This window comes from Oncorhynchus nerka, linkage group LG15 (assembly GCF_034236695.1).
Source record: "Oncorhynchus nerka isolate Pitt River linkage group LG15, Oner_Uvic_2.0, whole genome shotgun sequence".
Classification (NCBI taxonomy): Eukaryota; Metazoa; Chordata; class Actinopteri; order Salmoniformes; family Salmonidae; genus Oncorhynchus; species Oncorhynchus nerka.
The window spans coordinates 84,501,835-84,520,827 of NC_088410.1; the positions used below are offsets into that span (position 1 = coordinate 84,501,835).

The following is an 18,993-nucleotide window of genomic DNA, read 5'->3' on the forward strand; positions in this document are numbered from 1 at the left end:
TCTAGCAATCTCTAGCTCAATCTCTCTGTAAATGCCATGTCTGTAGGTCTCTGTGGTTCACTCTCGCTTTTTGTCTTAACCTCTCTTTTGTTTAAGCACCTCCATAGCACTTTGTCATCACCTGTGAGTATTGTTTTTGGTTATGGTGTTTGTGTTTGTTTGCTGGTGGGAAAAGGGGAAACCAAGACAAGTCGCCCATGGGCATACACTACCCGTAGGTGAACTTTGTTAAATACACTAGTTAGAACTGGGCGGACCACCAACTGTATTTTTGGTTAGTTAGTTAGCTGTTGTTAAAGTAGGCTAGTCTAGCTTAGGGGTGTTTTTGAATACTTATTGTTTCTTTTCTTGGGTCCAGCTCAGCCCCTTTTCCTGCTCCCCCCATTACCGTGTGTTTATAAATAAACCTAGAGTTTGACGGTAGATTTCTGTTGTCGTGGTTATTTCGTGCACACTTTTACTTTGTCACAATAATAATTTGCATGAGTTATGTTACGGGTCTCATTACCATCCCCCCTAGCCTGTCGGGCCAAAAGGGATTCGTAACAAATGGAAAATGGCTAACTGTATGGTTGACCCGCTTTAGGGAGTTTATGGAATGGAAAATGGCTAAATGTATGGTTGACCCGCTTTAGGGAGTTTATGGAATGGAAAATGGCTAAATGTATGGTTGACCCGCTTTAGGGGGTTTATGGAATGGAAAATGGCTAAATGTATGGTTGACCCGCTTTAGGGAGTTTATGGAATGGAAAATGGCTAAATGTATGGTTGACCAGAAAGTGATTACAGCACAGAAACTAATAGTAATATCATGGTATAATTATTACTGTTTCAGGGTAAAACACCAAATAGGCTACTCTGTGCTATAGGGGTTACATGAACAGTATAACAGAGACCCCCATTTTCAACCCTTATCCGAAAAATCATTTAAATTTGAGAAGTAGCCTATTGATGAGAGATAAAAACACTACGTGAGCTTCAAGCAATGAGGATGTTTGCTACCTGAAACCTCCAATGACTGATTTGGTTTTCCAGTTACAAAGACAAATACGATATGCGAACCCGTGTGCCTTCAATGAACGGGACCTGTACAATTTACAATGTATACTGCGAGAATTCAGGGCATGATGGGCATTGTTTGTTGAGAATTGTTTAATTGTATCCATTAAATGCAGCTTCTTTCTTTCCACTCCTGATTACACGCTAAATCTGTGCCTTGAAATTATGGTACAGACAGTCCTGCCACACTTGTCAATAATGTCACTATAATTACGCATAATCTGCTGAACCACGTTTATATCGCGCAAGTATTCAAAATTAACATATCTATATTTGTACTTTTGTAGGCCTATTTCTGAAAATCTACTTAAAACGGACCGCTTCAGTGAAAGCAATTCCTAGCTTGCAGCACCCAGAAGTGAACAGATGGCGACCCGGAAGGTCTGAAGTAACTCCGACTGAAGACAAGCAAAAATAACCTTTTATCAAATATAATAAAATCTACAATCGAGGTGTCAGGTTTGTATACATTTGTTTCCCGATTATATTCTGCGTGGCATTCTAAAAACGTTCGGCTGCCTCAATGCTATTTTGAAAGCAGTTATTGCTACCATTTCGTCAAAAAGTTACCAAAATAAATCATACTAGTGTATTACCAATCCATTTTTGAATATGGCAACATTCTAGTTCTATTATGAATGTAGCAAAAATAATTCGCCAGATGAAATGCAGTTATGCTTGCTACTTCGGGAATAAATTGTGGATTTGGATAGCGAACAGTTACCGTAACGCATTGCATTTTGCAATGCATGCTTTGTTGTGGGAAGTGTCTTATTTTTTTTATTCCTCGAGCCGGGCTATTCAAACCTGTACATCTAAGTAAACAATCATTCGAACACTTAATACAAATAAACGGATGACAAATTTGCATGCATGGAGTCTCGTTTTTAATTGTGTGATCTGTAAATGTGGGATCTGCAGAATATGGCGTCCCGACTTTACAAAAATAAGACAGGCTGCCATTTTTGTTTTCCTTTTGTCTGAAATGTTTTAATAAAACTGTCTGAGAATGTGGGAGAGGCATTGGAGCGAGGCACAAGCTAGGGGGATTGGAGTTGCTCTGCAGTCAAAATGCACCTTATTGGATGTTTTTATGTGTTTGCATTTTAGGTTCTAAAGGTCTTTTTTATCTGGAAATAAACGCTGATTTACCGATAGAATAAAGGACCAGTTAAGTAACTTTTGTTTTAGTCTACAAGTCTGGACCATCCTCAAGTGATGTGTCATCCCTTGTTATATTCTAATAATAGATCACTTTGTTTTGAGAAAATAATTTATAGAGCAAATAATAGCCTATATTATATTACTGCAAATGTGATGTTGGGCTAATGTTACACGATTTATTTACTAATTTGCCGCTAATTGTCAGAAGATTGATAGCCTGCAGCCTATTCTTTTTAATGTCCTTAAAAACACGACCAGCCCTATACGTTTATATAGGCAACAGTGGTCGAATAGTTCTTAGTACATCTGACTGTCTTGACAGCAATAGACAAAATGTTGAGTGCGAAACAGGAGTATTTGCGGTTTTACTGCGTCACACAACGATACATTCAGATTGATTTAATCCGTGTTGCGGGTTTATTATAGACACGTTTATTTCAGACGGCGGTTCTCAATCTCACCAGATGTTTTCAGCATGCATCCATTTCTGCTATGACTCAAATAGCTTATAAACTGATCCACCGTGGCTATTTCACTAATGCAAAATATTGTAATATTTCAATTGAAGACATTGCTTCCTCAATACAATTGAAATGTTTCAACATTGCATACTGGAAAAAATGTTTTTTGAACAACGGTGTGTATGATTAGTTATGACCCTTCTAACAAAAGAAAAAGTAATATTGCTCTATTTGTATGGCAAATGAAGCACTACGTATACATAATATAAATCAAGTGATATTTGCATGTGAAAAGGTCATGGGATACATTTGCTCCACATTTTGTTGTTCCACACTTTGATGATAGGCATATCTTCAAGTGGCTCAGACAATAACAGGAGTGAAGTGTGTTTCATTTCCCAACATTGATCCTGGGTTCCCACAGTATGGGGCTCTGGATTTGACTCCAGCTGAGTATCAATTAGAAACAGTACATCAGATTGGCAACCTACCATCTGAAAAACACTCGTAATCACCTATCCTCTCTGCAGGTTTAGTTACCTGGAATAGTTAAGATAATCAATTGGATGAAGTCTTGCTAATGCCAATTGGTTTGAACTTTAGATTGCAAACACAGTAGGTCCACAGGACATTCTAGGGACTGACTACTTTTTATAGATCTTGCATCTGGATTAGATCCAGGGCTCGGTTCTCCACCATGTCCCTGTTATCCCTGAAATAACCTCAAAGTCAGTTTAGTGTCCAATGACGTGATCAACCATCATACTGTACATAAGAGGAACTGATCTAGACAAAGTCAAGTTACAAAATATGTTGGTAATACCATGATAACAGTATACAGTCTTCAAGGGGTAGCCATGGCAAAGAAATTTTTTTCTCCAGTCTGATCAGATAGTTGAATATAGCAGTTATGCCTGTTGTAGGCTGGATGTCCATTGAGCCAATGGTTTACAAAAGAATGGCAGAGAAGAATCCCCATACAGTCACCATCAGGCAGGATGCCCTACACTTTGTGTATTTGAAATGGACAAAGGTCTCTCTACTTTAATATAGTTTGACACTACTCTCTGTCGCCGGAAGAAGATGGCTGGTTGTCATCACCAACGTCAAACATGGCATATCAAAGACTGAGCTGTCATATGGTGGAGATAATCAACTCAGGTTTATATTCAGCTGAAGCCCAGGAGACTCAGAGTAACTCCAGGAAGTGAAACGGACACCCGTCGGCATCATTAGGGAAATATTTTCTTGGTTTAGGTTCATACGCTTGGACGTATTATTTTTGTTTCTTTTGGCTCATGCAAATGGACTGTGCTACGCTGCTAAGTCAGACATCAGAATGGTGGTCTGTGCCAAATCACGCAATATGTCATGAAACAATTATAAGGCTTGAAAAACGAAGCAATGGAAAGAAAGACCCCCACAGATCTCAGACAGCTATGAGTGAGCAGCAGGCTCTACCATGGGACAAAGAGAAGCAATGCTCTTTCCCCCAAATACTTCCAAATTGGACCTTTGCATTTAGAGATATTGGAATGAAAATCAATGACATACACTCTAAATGGAACATCAGGAAGCGGGGATGAGGGATATTTTGTCCCCTGTGAAAATATCAACATTCTCATAGACACTGTAGGCTACCGAAAGACCATATCTTTTTCAAACACCTCAACTATTTATGCAATTCTATCTTCAATCACAAGATGTTATAGGAAACTGCCAAAATGCCTCTATATAGTTTTTGGACTAGCTCATAAGACTGTATGAAAAACATATTATGCAACCTGTCTGACTCCATCTAGACTCGGGCCTGCCATCACATATGCTGGCTTTCATAAAGCAAACTAATTTCTTTGGCTGACCTGTCATCATTTGAGATATCATTTATGTGCTGTTCATGATGTATTTGGAGGAGAGAGACAAAGTGCTCATCCTGTTTCCCATGAGACTAGCTGATGACCCCATGGTTTGGTTGACATAGAGGAGGATGGGCAGTAGTTCAGCTCTGAGCTGCTTACTGTCTCTGTATTTTTATAAACATTTCTGCTTTCTCAGATAGCAGCTTTCAAGTGTTCATTAACAAGCTATAGCCGATCATGTTATGTGATTGTGTTTTCTTCGGGGAGATGTCCATCATTCAGTGTGGTGGTTCAAGACCCTGCTGACGAGCTGACAGAGGGAGAATAAAGGCCTCCTGGGTAATTCCTAGGAGACGATCCCTGTGACTCACAAGCTTTCTCTTCTTTGAATAATTTCTTGCTGAATTGAATCCTCTGCAAATTTTCAGCTGTCTGTGGGCAACTTTAGAAAGTTGTGACTCAGAACAGTGTGAGGAGGAAGTTTTATCCTTAGCTACAGTGCATGTGGAAACAAACTTTTGTCATGGATATGGTGAAGGAAGAGAATGGGAGGAAGTTAGAAAGTAATTCCATTTACTTTGAAATCGGGAGGCTAGAATACAACACATTTACAAACATAAGCTCAGTATTTGGCATGTGGCTAAATGGCAAGTATTAACTATATAAGTCTATTGGAACTTATGAACTCATAAATGCTGAAAACATTTGCGTTAATTGTATGATGCTGAATAAACTGTTGTAGAGCGGCAGGTAGCTTAGCGGCAGGTAGCCTAGCGGCTGGTATCCTAACTGCAAGCTAGTGGCAGGTAGTCTAGTGACAGGAAGCTTAGCGGCAGGTAGCCTAGCTGTTAGAGCGTTGGGCCAATAACCGAAAGGTCGCTGGTTTGAATACCCGAGCCGAAAAAGTGAAAAATCTGTCGGTGCCCTTGAGCAAGGCACTTTGCCCTAATTTTTCACTGCACAATAAAAACATTTCATTTTTTGTGCAGAATATAATTTTTTATTTGGTTTGTTTTTCATAGAATGGCTGAACCTCGTTTTAATAATCCCTACTTCTGGCCTCCACCCCCCACCATGCCTGGGCAGGTGAGTACTAACTGTAGACTTTACCCTCTAACATTCAACAACAGGATTGTTAGTGTACAAGAGGATGAAGAAGATGACAGTGGGCAGTATATTGGGAAGATTTTAAATTATTATTCTAGGCAGTGTAACATTGAGACCCATGAGCAATGAGAGGTATTTTGCCTGCTTGATTGTCATGCACATTTCCATGTAAAGTACACACTATTTTTACAGATCTTGTTCTTAGGTTACATTGTTCAAGTTATTTCCCTTCGAGTCCATTGGAGGGAGCCAAAGCAACACAATTGTAAGCCCAGTCAAAGATGTTAGAGGATCTGAAGCGAAAAATCAACTTCTCTGGTTGTGAACGGCCTATGTGGCCTTAGCAGTCATAAACATCAATTATAGTCCCCAAATTGACTGACAAGCATAAGTAGGGTAACTTTGGTCACAGTCAGTATTTTCCAAAATGAGAATGTCTGAGATTTAACTGACTGTTCTCTTGTCTCTGTGTTGTCTACCTGCTATCAGATGGATAATATTGTGTTGATCAACAAGATCAAGGAACAGCTGATGGCTGAGAAGATCAGACCACCCCACCTTCCGCCTTCCACAGTTCCCTCCCCTCAGCAACGACTGGGGAATCCTACACAGACAGGAGGTGGGCAGCAAGTCCAGATGTCAGTTCAGAAACTGCAGCAGATGCAACAAGGTCTCCATGTCCACAGCTCGTCCCAGCCAGACATTGCCCTGCACACCCGGACGGCCTCCAGCTCAGTCGCAGGTACGCTGACCGCACCCACCTCACCAGGCCAGACTCCATTGTCATTGACCACCATCCCTCACTCAGTTAGTGATGTGCAAGAAATTCACCCATTCTCAGAGGTGGTTCACATCAGAATGAATCTCTACTGAATGTCATGCGATCACTCTCCCTCCCATCTTCCTCAGTCTCATCAAATGATTGGCACACATCCCATCACTTTTTGTAAATTGTATCTTGTAATTACTGTAATACTTATTTTTTTATCCTTGATGGATGGATAGATAAGGAAAATTGTTATTGAGTCTTATGAGCCAAGGCTTTATATTTCCTGTAAAAGCATTTCTGGTCAATTATGTGCATTTTCTGCACATCTCTAACAGGACGTATTCTTGGTGATGTAAATTTGAATCTGGACGATAAGACGGCTATAAAAGCAAGAGGATTGTGGGAAGACTGGCATTTGCGTCAAATCATTGACCAACCCTCTAGAACGAATCACCTATCAGGTAATGACATTGTTTTGACATTTGTGCCTCCTGGCACATACATGGAAAGAGAGGCTGACTTCCACAGCCTTTTTCCAGAATCCTGTACTATTGGCCTGTAGACTAATCCAGGCTTCTCAAAATGTGACATGACTTTTGGCTTACCGGTGTGATTTCAAACTACTTCAGCCAAGGAGTATGCACAAAGAGTATTCCTACGTTGAGCGACTAACTAAAAGGGAACATGTCAAGAAATAATTTTCTCTGAAAAAGTCTGCGTAATTAAAAAAGTATGTGGACACCTGCTGGTCAAACGTTCTAGAATCATGGGCATTAATATGGAGTTGGTCCCGCTTTGCTGCTATAAAACAGCCTCCACTCCTCTGGGAAGGCTTTCCAAATGATGTTGGAACATTTCTGCGGGGACTTGTTTCCATTCAGCCAAAAGAGCATTAGTGAGGTTGGGCACTGATGTTGGGCGATTAGGCCTGGCTCGCAGTCAGTGTTCCAATTCATCCCAAAGGTGTTCGATGGGGTTGAGGTCGGGGCTCTGTGCAGGCCAGTCAGTTTCTTCCACACCGATCTCGACAAACCATTCCTGTATGTGTAACGGATGTGAAATAGCTAGCTAGTTAGCGGTGGTGCGCGCTAAATAGCGTTTCAATCGGTGACGTCACTTACTCTGAGACCTTGAAGTAGTGTTTCCCCTTGCGGCTTTTGTGGAGCGATGGGTAACGATGCTTCGTGGGTGACTGTTGTTGATGTGTGCAGAGGGTCCCTGGTTCGCGCCCGGGTATGGGCGAGGGGACGGTCTAAAGTTATACTGTTACATATGGACCGCACTTTGTGCACGGGGGCATTGCCATGCTGAAACAAGAAAGAGCCTTCCCCAAACTGTTGCCACAAAGTTGGAAGCACAGAATCATCTAGTATGTCATTGTTTTTTTCACCTTTATGTAACCAGGATGGCCAGTTGAGAACAAGTTCTCATTTACAACTGCAACCTGGACAGGATAAAGCAAAGCAGTGCAACAAAAAACAGAGTTACACATGGAATAAACAAAAGTACAGTCTATAACACAATATACAAATCTACATACAGTGTGTGCAAATGGAGTAAGGCGGTAAGGCAATAAATAGGCCATAGTAGTGAAGTAATTTCAATTTAGCAAATTAACACTGGAGTGATAGATGTGCAAGTAGAAATACTGGTGTGTAAAAAAACAATATGGGGATGAGGTAGGTAGATTGGATGGGCTATTTACAGATGGGCTGTGTACAGTTGCAGCGATCGGTAAGCTGCTCAGATAGCTGATGCTTAAAGTTAGTGAGGGAGATAGAAGTCTCCAACTTCAGCGATTTTTGCAATTCGTTCCAGCCATTGGCAGCAGAGAACTGGAAGGAAAGGCAGCCAAAGTGGGTGTTGGCTTTGGAGATGACCAGTGAGATATACCTGCTGGAGCGTGTGCTACGGGTGGGTGTTGCTATGGTGACCAGTGAGCTGAGATAAGGCAGAGCTTTACCTCGCAAAGACTTATAGATGACCTGGAGCCAGTGGGTTTGGCGAGGGCATACAGGTCGCAGTGGTGGCTGATATGGAGCTTTGGTGACAAAACGGATGGCACTGTGATAGACTGCATCCAGTTTGCTAGGTAGAGGGTTGGAGGCTATTTTGTAAATGACATCACCGAAGTCGAGGATTGGTAGGATAGTCAGTTTTACGAGGCTGTTTGGCAGCTTGATTGAAAGAGGCTTTGTTGCGAAATAGGAAGCCGATTCTAGATTTAATTTTGGATTGGAGATGCTTAATATGAGTTTGGAAGGAGAGTTTACAGTTTAGACATACACTTAGAATATGTGGACAACTACAAATACCTAAGTCAGAACCGTCCAGAGTAGTGATTCTAGTCGGGCAGGCGGGTGAGGGCAGCGATCGGTTGAAGAGCATGCATTTAGTTTTACTAGCATTTAAGAGCAGTTGGAGGCCACGGAAGGAGTGTTGTATGGCATTGAAGCTCGTTTGGAGGTTTGTTAACAGTGTCCAAAGAAGGGCCAGATGTATACAGAATGGTGTTTGTCTGCATAGAGGTGAATCAAGGAATCACCCGCAGCAAGAGCGACATCATTGATATATATACAGAGAAAAGAGTCGGCCCGAGAATTGAACCCTGTGGCACCCCCATAGAGACTGCCAGAAGTCCGGACAACAGGCCCTCCGATTTGACACACTGAACTCTATCTGAGAAGTAGTTGGTGAACCAGGCGAGGCATTCTTTTGAGAAACCAAGGCTGTTGAGTCTGCCGATAAGAATGCAGTGATTGACAGAGTCAAAAGCCTTGGCCAGGTCGAAGAAGACTGCTGCACAGTACTGTCTTTTATCGATGGCGGTTATGATATCGTTTAGTACCTTGAGCGTGGCTGAGGTGCACCCTTGACCAGCTCGGAAACCGGATTGCACAGCGGAGAAGGTACGGTGGGATTCGAAATGGTCTGTGATCTGTTTGTTAACTTGGCCATTGTAGGCTGTCGCGTTGTTTTCCCTTCACTGGAACTAAGGGGCCTAGCTCAAACCACAAAAACAGCCCCAGACCATTATTGCTCCTCCACCTAACTTTACAGTTGGCACTTTGCATTGGGGCAGGTAGCGTTCTCCTGGCATCCACCAAACCCAGATATGTCCATCTGACTGCCAGATGGTGAAGCGTGATTCGTCACTCCAGAGAATGCATTTTCACTGCTCAAGAGTCCAATGGCGGCAAGCTTTACACCACTCCAGCCGACACTTGGCATTGAGCATTGTTGATCTTAGGTTTGTGTGCGGCTGCTCTGCCATGGAAACCCATTACATGAAGCTCCCAGGCAGTTTGGAGTGTTGGAACCGAGGACAGACAATTGTTACGCGATATGCGCTTCAGCACTCGGCAGTTCCCTTCTGTGAGCTTGTGTAGCTTACCACTTCGCGGCTGAGCTGTTGTTGCTGTTAGACGTTTCCACTTCACAATAACAGCACTTACAGTTGACAGAGGCAGCTCTAGCAGGGCAGAAGTTTGACGAACTGACTTGTTGGAAAGGTGGCATCCTATGACGGTGCCCCATTGAAAGTCACTGAGCTCTTCAGTAAGGCCAACATACTGCCAATGTTTGTCCATGGAGATAGCATGGCTGTGTGCTCGATTTTTATACACCGGTCAGCAACTGGTGTGGCTGAAATAGCCGAATATACTAATTTGAAGGGGTGTCCACATACTTGTGTATATATAGTGTATATATTCAGTCTTGCATTACAGTTCTGTTAAATCTAGTTTGTAAGTTATTTTCACCTCTTGACTTGCCAGGTCTGGCACTTTCCTCTCGAACTGGCAACCATAACACCTCCATCACTCTGACCACACCCACCTCCAACAGCCAGAGCCAGCTAGGCGGAGCCCTCTCGCCTCATCATGTCCTCTCCAGCTTGGCCAGTGGCCCTGGGATGGAGCAAATCAAAAGTAACGGGGGCCTTGCTGGACTGCTGGGGCGAGGGCGTAAGAAGATAAAAGCAGAGAACAGTGGTGGCCCTCTGTTGGTGGTGCCTTACCCAATCCTCGCTTCAGGCAACGACCAATCCTGCCACAACATCATCCCCAAAGAGGGCAAATGCTACAGGCATGAGCACACATTACACTTTTATAGACTGCTACATGTTGATTTCACTCCAAATGTCTTACTGTCATATTGATTGCTTACGGTGTGTTTCGTGTGTGTGTTTGCACAGGTGTAAATTGTGCCCACTGACCTTCTTCTCCAAGTCAGACATGCAGATGCACTCCAAGTCCCACACAGAGGTCAAGCCGCACAAGTGTCCCTACTGCTCCAAATCTTTCACCAACGCATCCTACCTAGCCCAGCACCTCCGCATTCACCTGGGTGTCAAACCTTATCACTGTTCTTACTGCGAGAAATGCTTCCGCCAGCTCTCCCACCTGCAGCAGCACACAAGGTCAAATCTTATTTTATCACGTTTGATAGTGTTTTCATGTACCCTATAAAGATCTTTATAGGTGCTCTACCAAGAACACCAAAAAGGAAAATAAGTCATATAGTGTGGTGATGATGTATCTTTCCCAGAATCCTAACGCTTGAAGGGATAGATTCTATCTACCTGACACCTGCAGTTGTTTTGGCGGTGTCGGAACTGTGTTAGAGCTGTCATGCACTGAGTCGCATGAAGATAAATCCTATGCAGTCTTGATTATAAGCTGGCACAGGAATGTGAGTTGTAATCTACACCTCTAAGGCTGATAGAAACCATTCTTTTCTTTAATGATTTTCAATTGGAACGTCATTATTTCTATATTGCCTACACTTTCTCATTCTGAACAAACGTGAGTGGGACTCACCGATTTGACAGCTCCAACACAGTTACACCTCTGATACGCCACCTCATCAGCTACGGCCGGTTAATGGCTTGATCTGATTGAATCTAGGCCTACGTTTATTTACCCTAGTGTTATTTGCCTTTATAGATTATATCAAAAAGGAAGTGAAGTATCTTAGAGAGAGGGAGAGGGGGGGAGAGAGAGAAAATAAAATATCCGGCCTGCTGCCCTATGTCGACATGTGTGCCGGATGCTGCAGCCTCATTTACTATATATACACACTATATCTTTTACAGAATTCACACTGGGGATCGGCCCTATAAATGTGCCCATCCAGGTTGTGAAAAAGCCTTCACCCAGCTCTCCAATCTGCAGGTATTTTCAGTTAAACTCATGCTCAGGTTCTACTTTTGAAGCATTGATGCTGGGTTCTTTACCACTGTGGTTGGCATAAAATGTCTCCTAAAGTGTCACATTTGTCACAATTGGTTTTACAGTAGAGGAACACATAACATATCAAATCCACAGTCAAAGACAATGCTATTCATTCCTCATATTTCACACACATGCTATTATATCTGAAATTATTGCCAACTTTTGTAAATAATTGTATTTTTACTGTAGTATGTTTTAGATTTTGAACATTACATATTCAGCATGATTTTCCTCCATTTTGGTCAGTTAATGGCCTGGTTTGACAGGTGTTTTCCCACCCTGAATGTCTAGACAAATACAGTACCAGTCAAAAGTTTGGAGACCTACTCATTCCAGGGTTTTTCTTTATTTTTACTATTTTATACATTGTAGAATAATAATGAAGACATCAAAACTATGAAATAACACAAATGGAATCATGTAGTAACCAAAAAAGTGTTAAACAAATCCAAATCTATTTTATATTTATCATGGCTCAGGTTAAGACCCAGATGCAGACACAAGAGGCAGATAAGTTCTGAGACTAGAACTATCATAAACTCAGCAAACAAAGAAACATCCCTTTTTCAGGACCCTGTCTTTCAAAGGTAATTTGTAAAAATCCAAATAACTTCACAGATCTTCAATGTAAAGGGTTTAAACACAGTTTCCCATGTTTGTTCAATGAACAGTTAATGAACATGCACCTGTGGAACTGTCGTTAAGACACAAACAACTTACAGATTGTAGGCAATTAAGATCACAGTTATGAAAACTTAGGACACTAAAGAGGCCTTTCTACCGACTCAAAAAAAACACCATAAGAAAGATGCCCAAAGTCCCTGCTCATCTGCGTGAACGTGCGGACTGTGAGGACTGTAGATGTGGCCATGGAAATAAATTGCAATGTCCGTACTGTGAGACACATAAGACAGCGCTACAGGGAGAGACAGGATGGACAGCTGATCACCACATGTCGCAACACCTGCACAGGATCAGTACATCCGAACATCACACCTGCGGGACAGGTACAGGATGGCAACAACAACTCCCTGAGTTACACCAGGAACGAACAATCCCTCCATCAGTTCTCAGACTGTCAGCAATAGGCTGAGAGAGGCGGGATTGAGGGATTGTAGGCTTGTTGTAAGGCAGGTCCTCACCAGACATCACCGGCAACAATGTCGCCTATGGACACAAACCCACCATCGCTGGACCAGACAGAACTGGCAAAAAGTACTCTTCACTGACGAGTCACGGTTTTGTCTCACCAGGGGTGATGGTCGGATTCGCGTTTATCTTCGAAGGAATGAGCGTTACACCGAGGCCTGTACTCTGGAGCGGGATCTATTTGGAGGTGGAGGGTCCGTCATGGTCTGGGGAGGTGGGTCACAGCATCATCGGACTGAGCTTGTTGTCATTGCAGGCAATCTGAATGCTGTTCGTTACAGGGAAGACATCCTCCTCCTTCATTTGGTACCCTTCCTGCAGGCTCATCCTGACATGACCTTCCAGCATGACAATGCCACCAGCCATATTGCTCATCCTGTGCGTGATTTCCTGCAAGACAGGAATGTCAGTGTTCTGCCATGGTCAGCGAAGAGCCCGGATCTCAATCCCATTGAGCACATCTGGGACCTGTTGGATCGGAGAGTGAGGGCTAGGGCCATTCCCCCTAGAAATGTCCGGGAACTTGCAGGTGTCTTGGTGGAAGAGTGGAGTAACATCTCACAGCAAGAATTAGCTAATCTGGTGCAGGCCATGAGGAGACGCACTGCAGAACTTAATGCAGCTGGTGGCCACACCAGATACTGACATTTACTTTTGAATTGACCCCCCCTTTGTTCAGGGACACATTATTCCATTTCTGTTAGTCACATGTCTGTGGAACTTGTTCAGTTTATGACTCAGTTGTTGAATCTTGTTATGTTCATACAAATATTTACACATGTTAAGTTTGCTGAAAATAAACACAGTTGACAGTGAGAGGATGTTTCTTTGTTTGCTGAGTTTAGTGCATGCAAGGTGCATGCAAAAGGTAAGTCGAGGCAGGCAAAGGGTCGTAATCCAAATCAGAGTCAGGCAGGTACAAGACGGCGGGCAAGATCAGGGTCAGAACTAGGAAGACTAAGACAAACTGACGGGACAAGATGAATTGTCAACAGACAAAACAGAAAATGCAGGTATAAATACACGGGTGATAATCAGGGGAGATGCGAGACATCTGGTGCGGCGTGGAGACAAGCACAAAGACAGGTGAAACAGATCAGGGTGTGACAATATTTGAGAGAGCCATTATTTTCCTTGATGACAGCTTTCCACATTCTTGGCATTCTCTCAACCAGCTTAGTGAGGTAGTCACATGGAATGCATTTCAATGAACAGGTATGCCTTATTAAAAGTAAATTTGTGGAATTATTTCCTTAATGCGTTTGAGCCAATCAGTTGTGTTGTGACAAGGTAGGGGTGGTATGCAGAATATAGCCCTATTTGGTAAAAGACCCATGTCCATATTATGGCACTTTGAAGAAGCTAAAATCTAAAATATACTTTGATTTGTTCAACACTTTTTTGGTTACTACATGATTGCATGTGTTATTTCATAGTTTTGATGTCTTCACTATTATTCTACAGTAAAAAATAGTAAAAAGTAAAGAAAAACCCTTGAATGAGTCGCTGTGTCCAAACTTTTGACTGGTACTGTAGGTCTGTGAATAATTGTATTAGGTAATCTCTGTGTCCGTCTCTTTCCCTGCCCCAGTCTCACCAGAGACAGCACAACAAAGACAAGCCCTACAAGTGTCCAAACTGCTACCGTGCCTACTCGGACTCAGCCTCATTGCAGATTCACTTGTCTGTGCATGCCATCAAAAACGCCAAGGCCTACTGCTGCAGCATGTGTGGCAGAGCCTACACCTCAGTGAGTAGGCTATAGTGCAGCATGAGCTGATGTTTTCACAGGATGTGAGAAACCATGCAACGCTGTTTGCAATTGACCGTTCTTTGTTTCCTCATTCTCAGGCAATAAGAGTGAGCCAATGTTGTCAGATCATCACTCAACAATGTCGCTTTAGTGAAGCATGTATACCTCTTTGTCTACTGAGCCTCGGTGTTGACTGAAACCTTCTTTGTTTGTCTTCAGGAGACCTACCTTATGAAGCACATGTCTAAACACACGGTGGTAGAGCACCTGGTGAGCCATCACTCTCCACAGAGGACAGGGTCTCCTAATATCCCCATACGGATATCCCTCATCTGAGCAATTCACCTTGACACCCTACCCCTGACCCTCATGGAGGAACCCCCTGTAAGGTCACCCCTCCACTTTAGCGTAATCAATCCTAGATATGGGCTTTTATTTGTTTGTTTTCCCCTATGCTGGTTCCAAAAATGTGCCAGACTGTATTTGTACCTTTTCAAAAGATGCCAGACTCTTTTTATTTATTTTTTGTATTTTGTGGTTGGGGAATGTTTGGGACATCCAAAAATGATTTTACAGCACTTTCAGGCCTCATGGTAGAGTAAAAACCTTTTTGGCCTATGCTAAGACAATAAAAAGCATTGCTCCAGGCAGCTAAAAACATTCACTCTAGGTGTTATAAAGCATTAAATGACCACTTTTTTATATTGTTATTCTCCCTTTACTCTTTGCAAAAGTATATTTGCATTGGGAACTTTTGTCTTCCTTTTAGTTAGGCCAAGAAGATGAATAGCTTTTTGTACCAATCCTAATGTCAATGTTGCATCATTTTGTTACTTAAAAAGAAAATGTTCTCAAGTAAGCTTTATCACATTTAAGTATGTCTTTTAGACAACAATGCACACAAAATACTTTCCAATTGGAGGGTCAATACCTATGTGTTATTGTTGTAGTTGTATTTTTCATCTTGTTATTGTCCATGGTATTTAAAAGGAAACTGTTCAAGGCTATCCTGAAGAGCACTAAAATATATATTTTGAATCTGATGCTGATATTTGTAGAACCTTCAATGTTTTGGTTTGCTGAATTGATAAGCACTGCCATGTATTGAAGAAATGAAATGGTCCATTATGGAACTGACATACAGTGCATTCGGAAATGATTCAGACCCCTAACCCCTTTTCTACATTTTGTTATGTTACAGCCGTTTCTAAAATTGATTAAATAAAATCTACACGCAATACCCCATAATGACAAAGCGGAAAAAGGCTTTTAGAAATCTTAGCAACTGTATTACAAATAAAAATTATTCAGACTATCTGCAATGAGATTCGAAATTGAGCTCAGGTGCATCCTGTTTCTATTGATCATCCTTGATGTTTCTACAACTTGATTGGAGTACACCTGTGGTAAATTCAATTGATTGGACATGATTTGGAAAGGCAGACACCTGTCTATATAAGGTGCCACAGTTGACAGTGCATGTCAAAGCAAAAACAAAGCCATGAGGTTGAAGGAATTGTCCGTAGAGCTCTGAGACAGGATTGTGTCGAGGAACAGATCTGGAAAAGGTTACCAAAAAAAGTTATGCAGCATTGAAGGTCCAAGAACACAGTGGTCTCCATCATTGTTAAATGTAAGGAGTTTGGAACCACCAAGACTCTTCCTAGAGCTGTCTGCTGGCCAAACTGAGCAATCGGAGGACAAGGGCCTTGATCAGGGAGGTGACCAAGAACCCGGTGGTCACTGACAGAGCTCCAGAGTTCCTCTGTGGAGATGGGAGAACCTTCCAGAAGGACAACCATCTCTGCAGCACTCCACCAATCAGGCCTTTATGGTAGAGTTGTCAGACAGAAGCCACTCCTCAGTAAAAGGCACATGACAGCCCGCTAAGAGTTAGAATCAGACCATGAGAAACAAGATTCTCTGTTCTACTTAAATCTTGGTTTCATTATTTGGCCTGAATGCCAAGCGTCACGTCTGGAGGAAACCTGGCAACATCCCTACAGTGAAGCATGGTGGTGGCAGCATCATGCTGTGGGAATGTTTTTCCGCGGCATGGATTGGGAGACTAGTCAGGATCAAGGGAAAGATGAACGGAACAAAGTACAGAGAGATCCTTGATGAAAACCTGCTCAGGACCTCAGACTGGGGCGAAGGTTCACCTTCCAACAGGACAACGACCCTAAGCACACATTCAAGACAACGCAGGACTGGCTTCAGGACAAGTCTCTGAATGTCCTTCAGTGCCCGGACTTGAACCCGATTGATCTTTGGAGAGACCTGAAAATAGCTGTGCAGTGACGCTTCCATCCAACCTGACAGAGCTTGAGAGGCTCTGCAGAGAAGAATGGGAGAAACTCCCCATCCACCCTGACAGAGCTTGAGGCTCTGCAGAGAAGAATGGGAGAAACTCCCCAAGTACAGGTTTGCCAAGCTTGCAGCGTCATACACAAGAAGACATGAGGCTGTAATCGCTGCCAAAGGTGCTTCAACAAAGTACTGGATAAAGAGACTTGAGTTCTTATGTAAATGTCATATTTCAGTTTTTATTTTAGTACATTTGCACACATTTCTAAACGTTTTACTTTGTCAATATGTGGTATTGTGTGTAGATTGATGGAAAAAAACAATTTCATAAATTTTAGAACAAGGCTGAAATGTAACAAAATATGGGGGGGAAATCAAGGTCTCTAAATACTTTCCGAATGCTCTGAACATATTTGTTGGTTCAAGCCATTCCAGTAACTGAGAGACTTTTAACAATATTTTAAATGAAGCAGACAAACTCATTTTAAAAATGGAAATTTACGAAGTATCTTCTATCACACATTCCATTATATGCAACATTTCAACGTGACTTGCCGAAAGAACCGCTTCACCATTTGGAATGCTGTGGTAAAGTACATGCATGAGCTCTTCCTGTGTGCTACATAGATTTGTTTACTTACATTGATGAGGGAAGGGGTATCCTCATATTTCCTTCTATTTTACCTATGAAGTAGAGATGAAAAGGCCAAATCCAAGAATGCACAGGTTTGCAACCAAATAATTGTAATCCCTAACCGTTTGAATTAGAATATATTGTCCCTGTCTGCCAGTGATGCATATGGTGTGCTATCTGGTTGAACATGGCAGAGAAATAGCAAGGCACATTACAAAATGTGATACCTCCTGGCCTTTCATAGGTTTACAAATGTGAAACTCTGTCAAGAGCAACATGTGCTGCCTCCTCACCATCTACTGTGTTGTTGCACCTCAAAAATCGCACGAGAGGATTGACACCAACCATTTGAGATTGTTCTGAAACTGTTTCTGTAGATAATAACAGATAGGATTATCATTCCTGAAACATTATTGTATTTAAATATCATTTCATCTCTGAGAAATGTAGCTAATTGATTGTACTCCAACTGGAATTTGTGGGATTCAGATAATATTCAATAAATATAGTACCCAACATCCAATTTGGACCAAACATCTTCCTACCAATGAGTAAGACATGAGGAATCCCCCCCCCCCCAAAAAAAAATGGTAAAAAGCCACCCACAGATCCCCAACACCCCATGTCAATCCCACCCCAACAACCAGTAAACAGTATAATTTTTCTTTGTATGACAGTAGTATGAAGCTGTGGCTTGGAGTATTGCTTCTCCATACTATGTAATGTGTACCTTGTATATCTGGTTATGTTTTTCTCTACCTGCTCAGAGAGATGGGTAAATAATGCAACTTCAATTACACAAAAGTACTGTGAAAGTACCATGTTTTGACCAATAGATGCCGCTGTTCTTACTATACTGCCACACACATCCATTTTGCTGGTCTCTTGTGTTTATTAAATTGGTCACAACATTTCCTTTGCAACTTTGGGTTCTTAACCAATATATTTTATGAAAATAAATTCCTCCATGAAAGCAATTCAGTTTGTCCTTCTCTTAGCAACCTAATGCTTCAACCAAACTCTCCTTGAATAGTCCAACAAGTGTCTGCTCTATTCAGAGGTCTATCTTTATGCAATTCTTATATGAAGACTTTTCCGACAACCCTAATAATTTAATGAATTGCATGGCAGTCTTATGTTTTTCAATAACATTATCAGGAAACCGCTCTGTATGTATTGTGACATTTACCATTAAACTCAACACAACCAACACCAATTGCAAACCACTACACAGTTTGTGTTTGGGACTTTGAAGACCATAACATTGACACCATGAGAACTGCTGTAGCCTAATAATTTGATTGTTCACCAGAAATGGTCTAACAGTCACTCATCCATATATTTTTGAAGGTAATGAACAACACTCAAAGAAGCCGTTTCCTGGACACAGATTAAGAAGGACAAACTGATTTGTTTTCCTAGAGGACTGGCTTGAATTGTGAGGATGACCAAAATGTATTTTCATCAAAACAAATATATTGATTTTCTACCCAAAAT

General features: G+C 42.0%; 1 protein-coding gene across 1 annotated transcript; it reads left to right on the plus strand.

The window, feature by feature from the left end:
* Nucleotides 1-1,185: 1,185 nt before the first annotated feature.
* LOC115143427 (zinc finger protein 362-like) lies at nt 1,186-18,473 on the plus strand. Its single transcript, XM_029683851.2, has 9 exons — nt 1,186-1,518; nt 5,566-5,629; nt 6,140-6,392; nt 6,755-6,880; nt 10,196-10,505; nt 10,615-10,839; nt 11,515-11,593; nt 14,394-14,552; nt 14,775-18,473. Exons 2-9 carry the CDS (start codon nt 5,567-5,569, stop codon nt 14,889-14,891), a joined length of 1,332 nt encoding a protein of 443 aa, XP_029539711.1. The 5' UTR covers nt 1,186-1,518; nt 5,566; the 3' UTR covers nt 14,892-18,473.
* Nucleotides 18,474-18,993: the final 520 nt, after the last annotated feature.

Coding starts and splice junctions, on each gene's coding strand:
- LOC115143427 (XM_029683851.2), top strand. CDS start 5,567: ATGGCTGAACCTCGTTTTAATAATCCCTACTTCTGGCCTCCACCCCCC. Junction 5,630..6,139: donor CCCCCACCATGCCTGGGCAG/GTGAGTACTAAC, acceptor ACCTGCTATCAG/ATGGATAATATTGTGTTGAT. Junction 10,506..10,614: donor AAAGAGGGCAAATGCTACAG/GCATGAGCACAC, acceptor GTGTTTGCACAG/GTGTAAATTGTGCCCACTGA.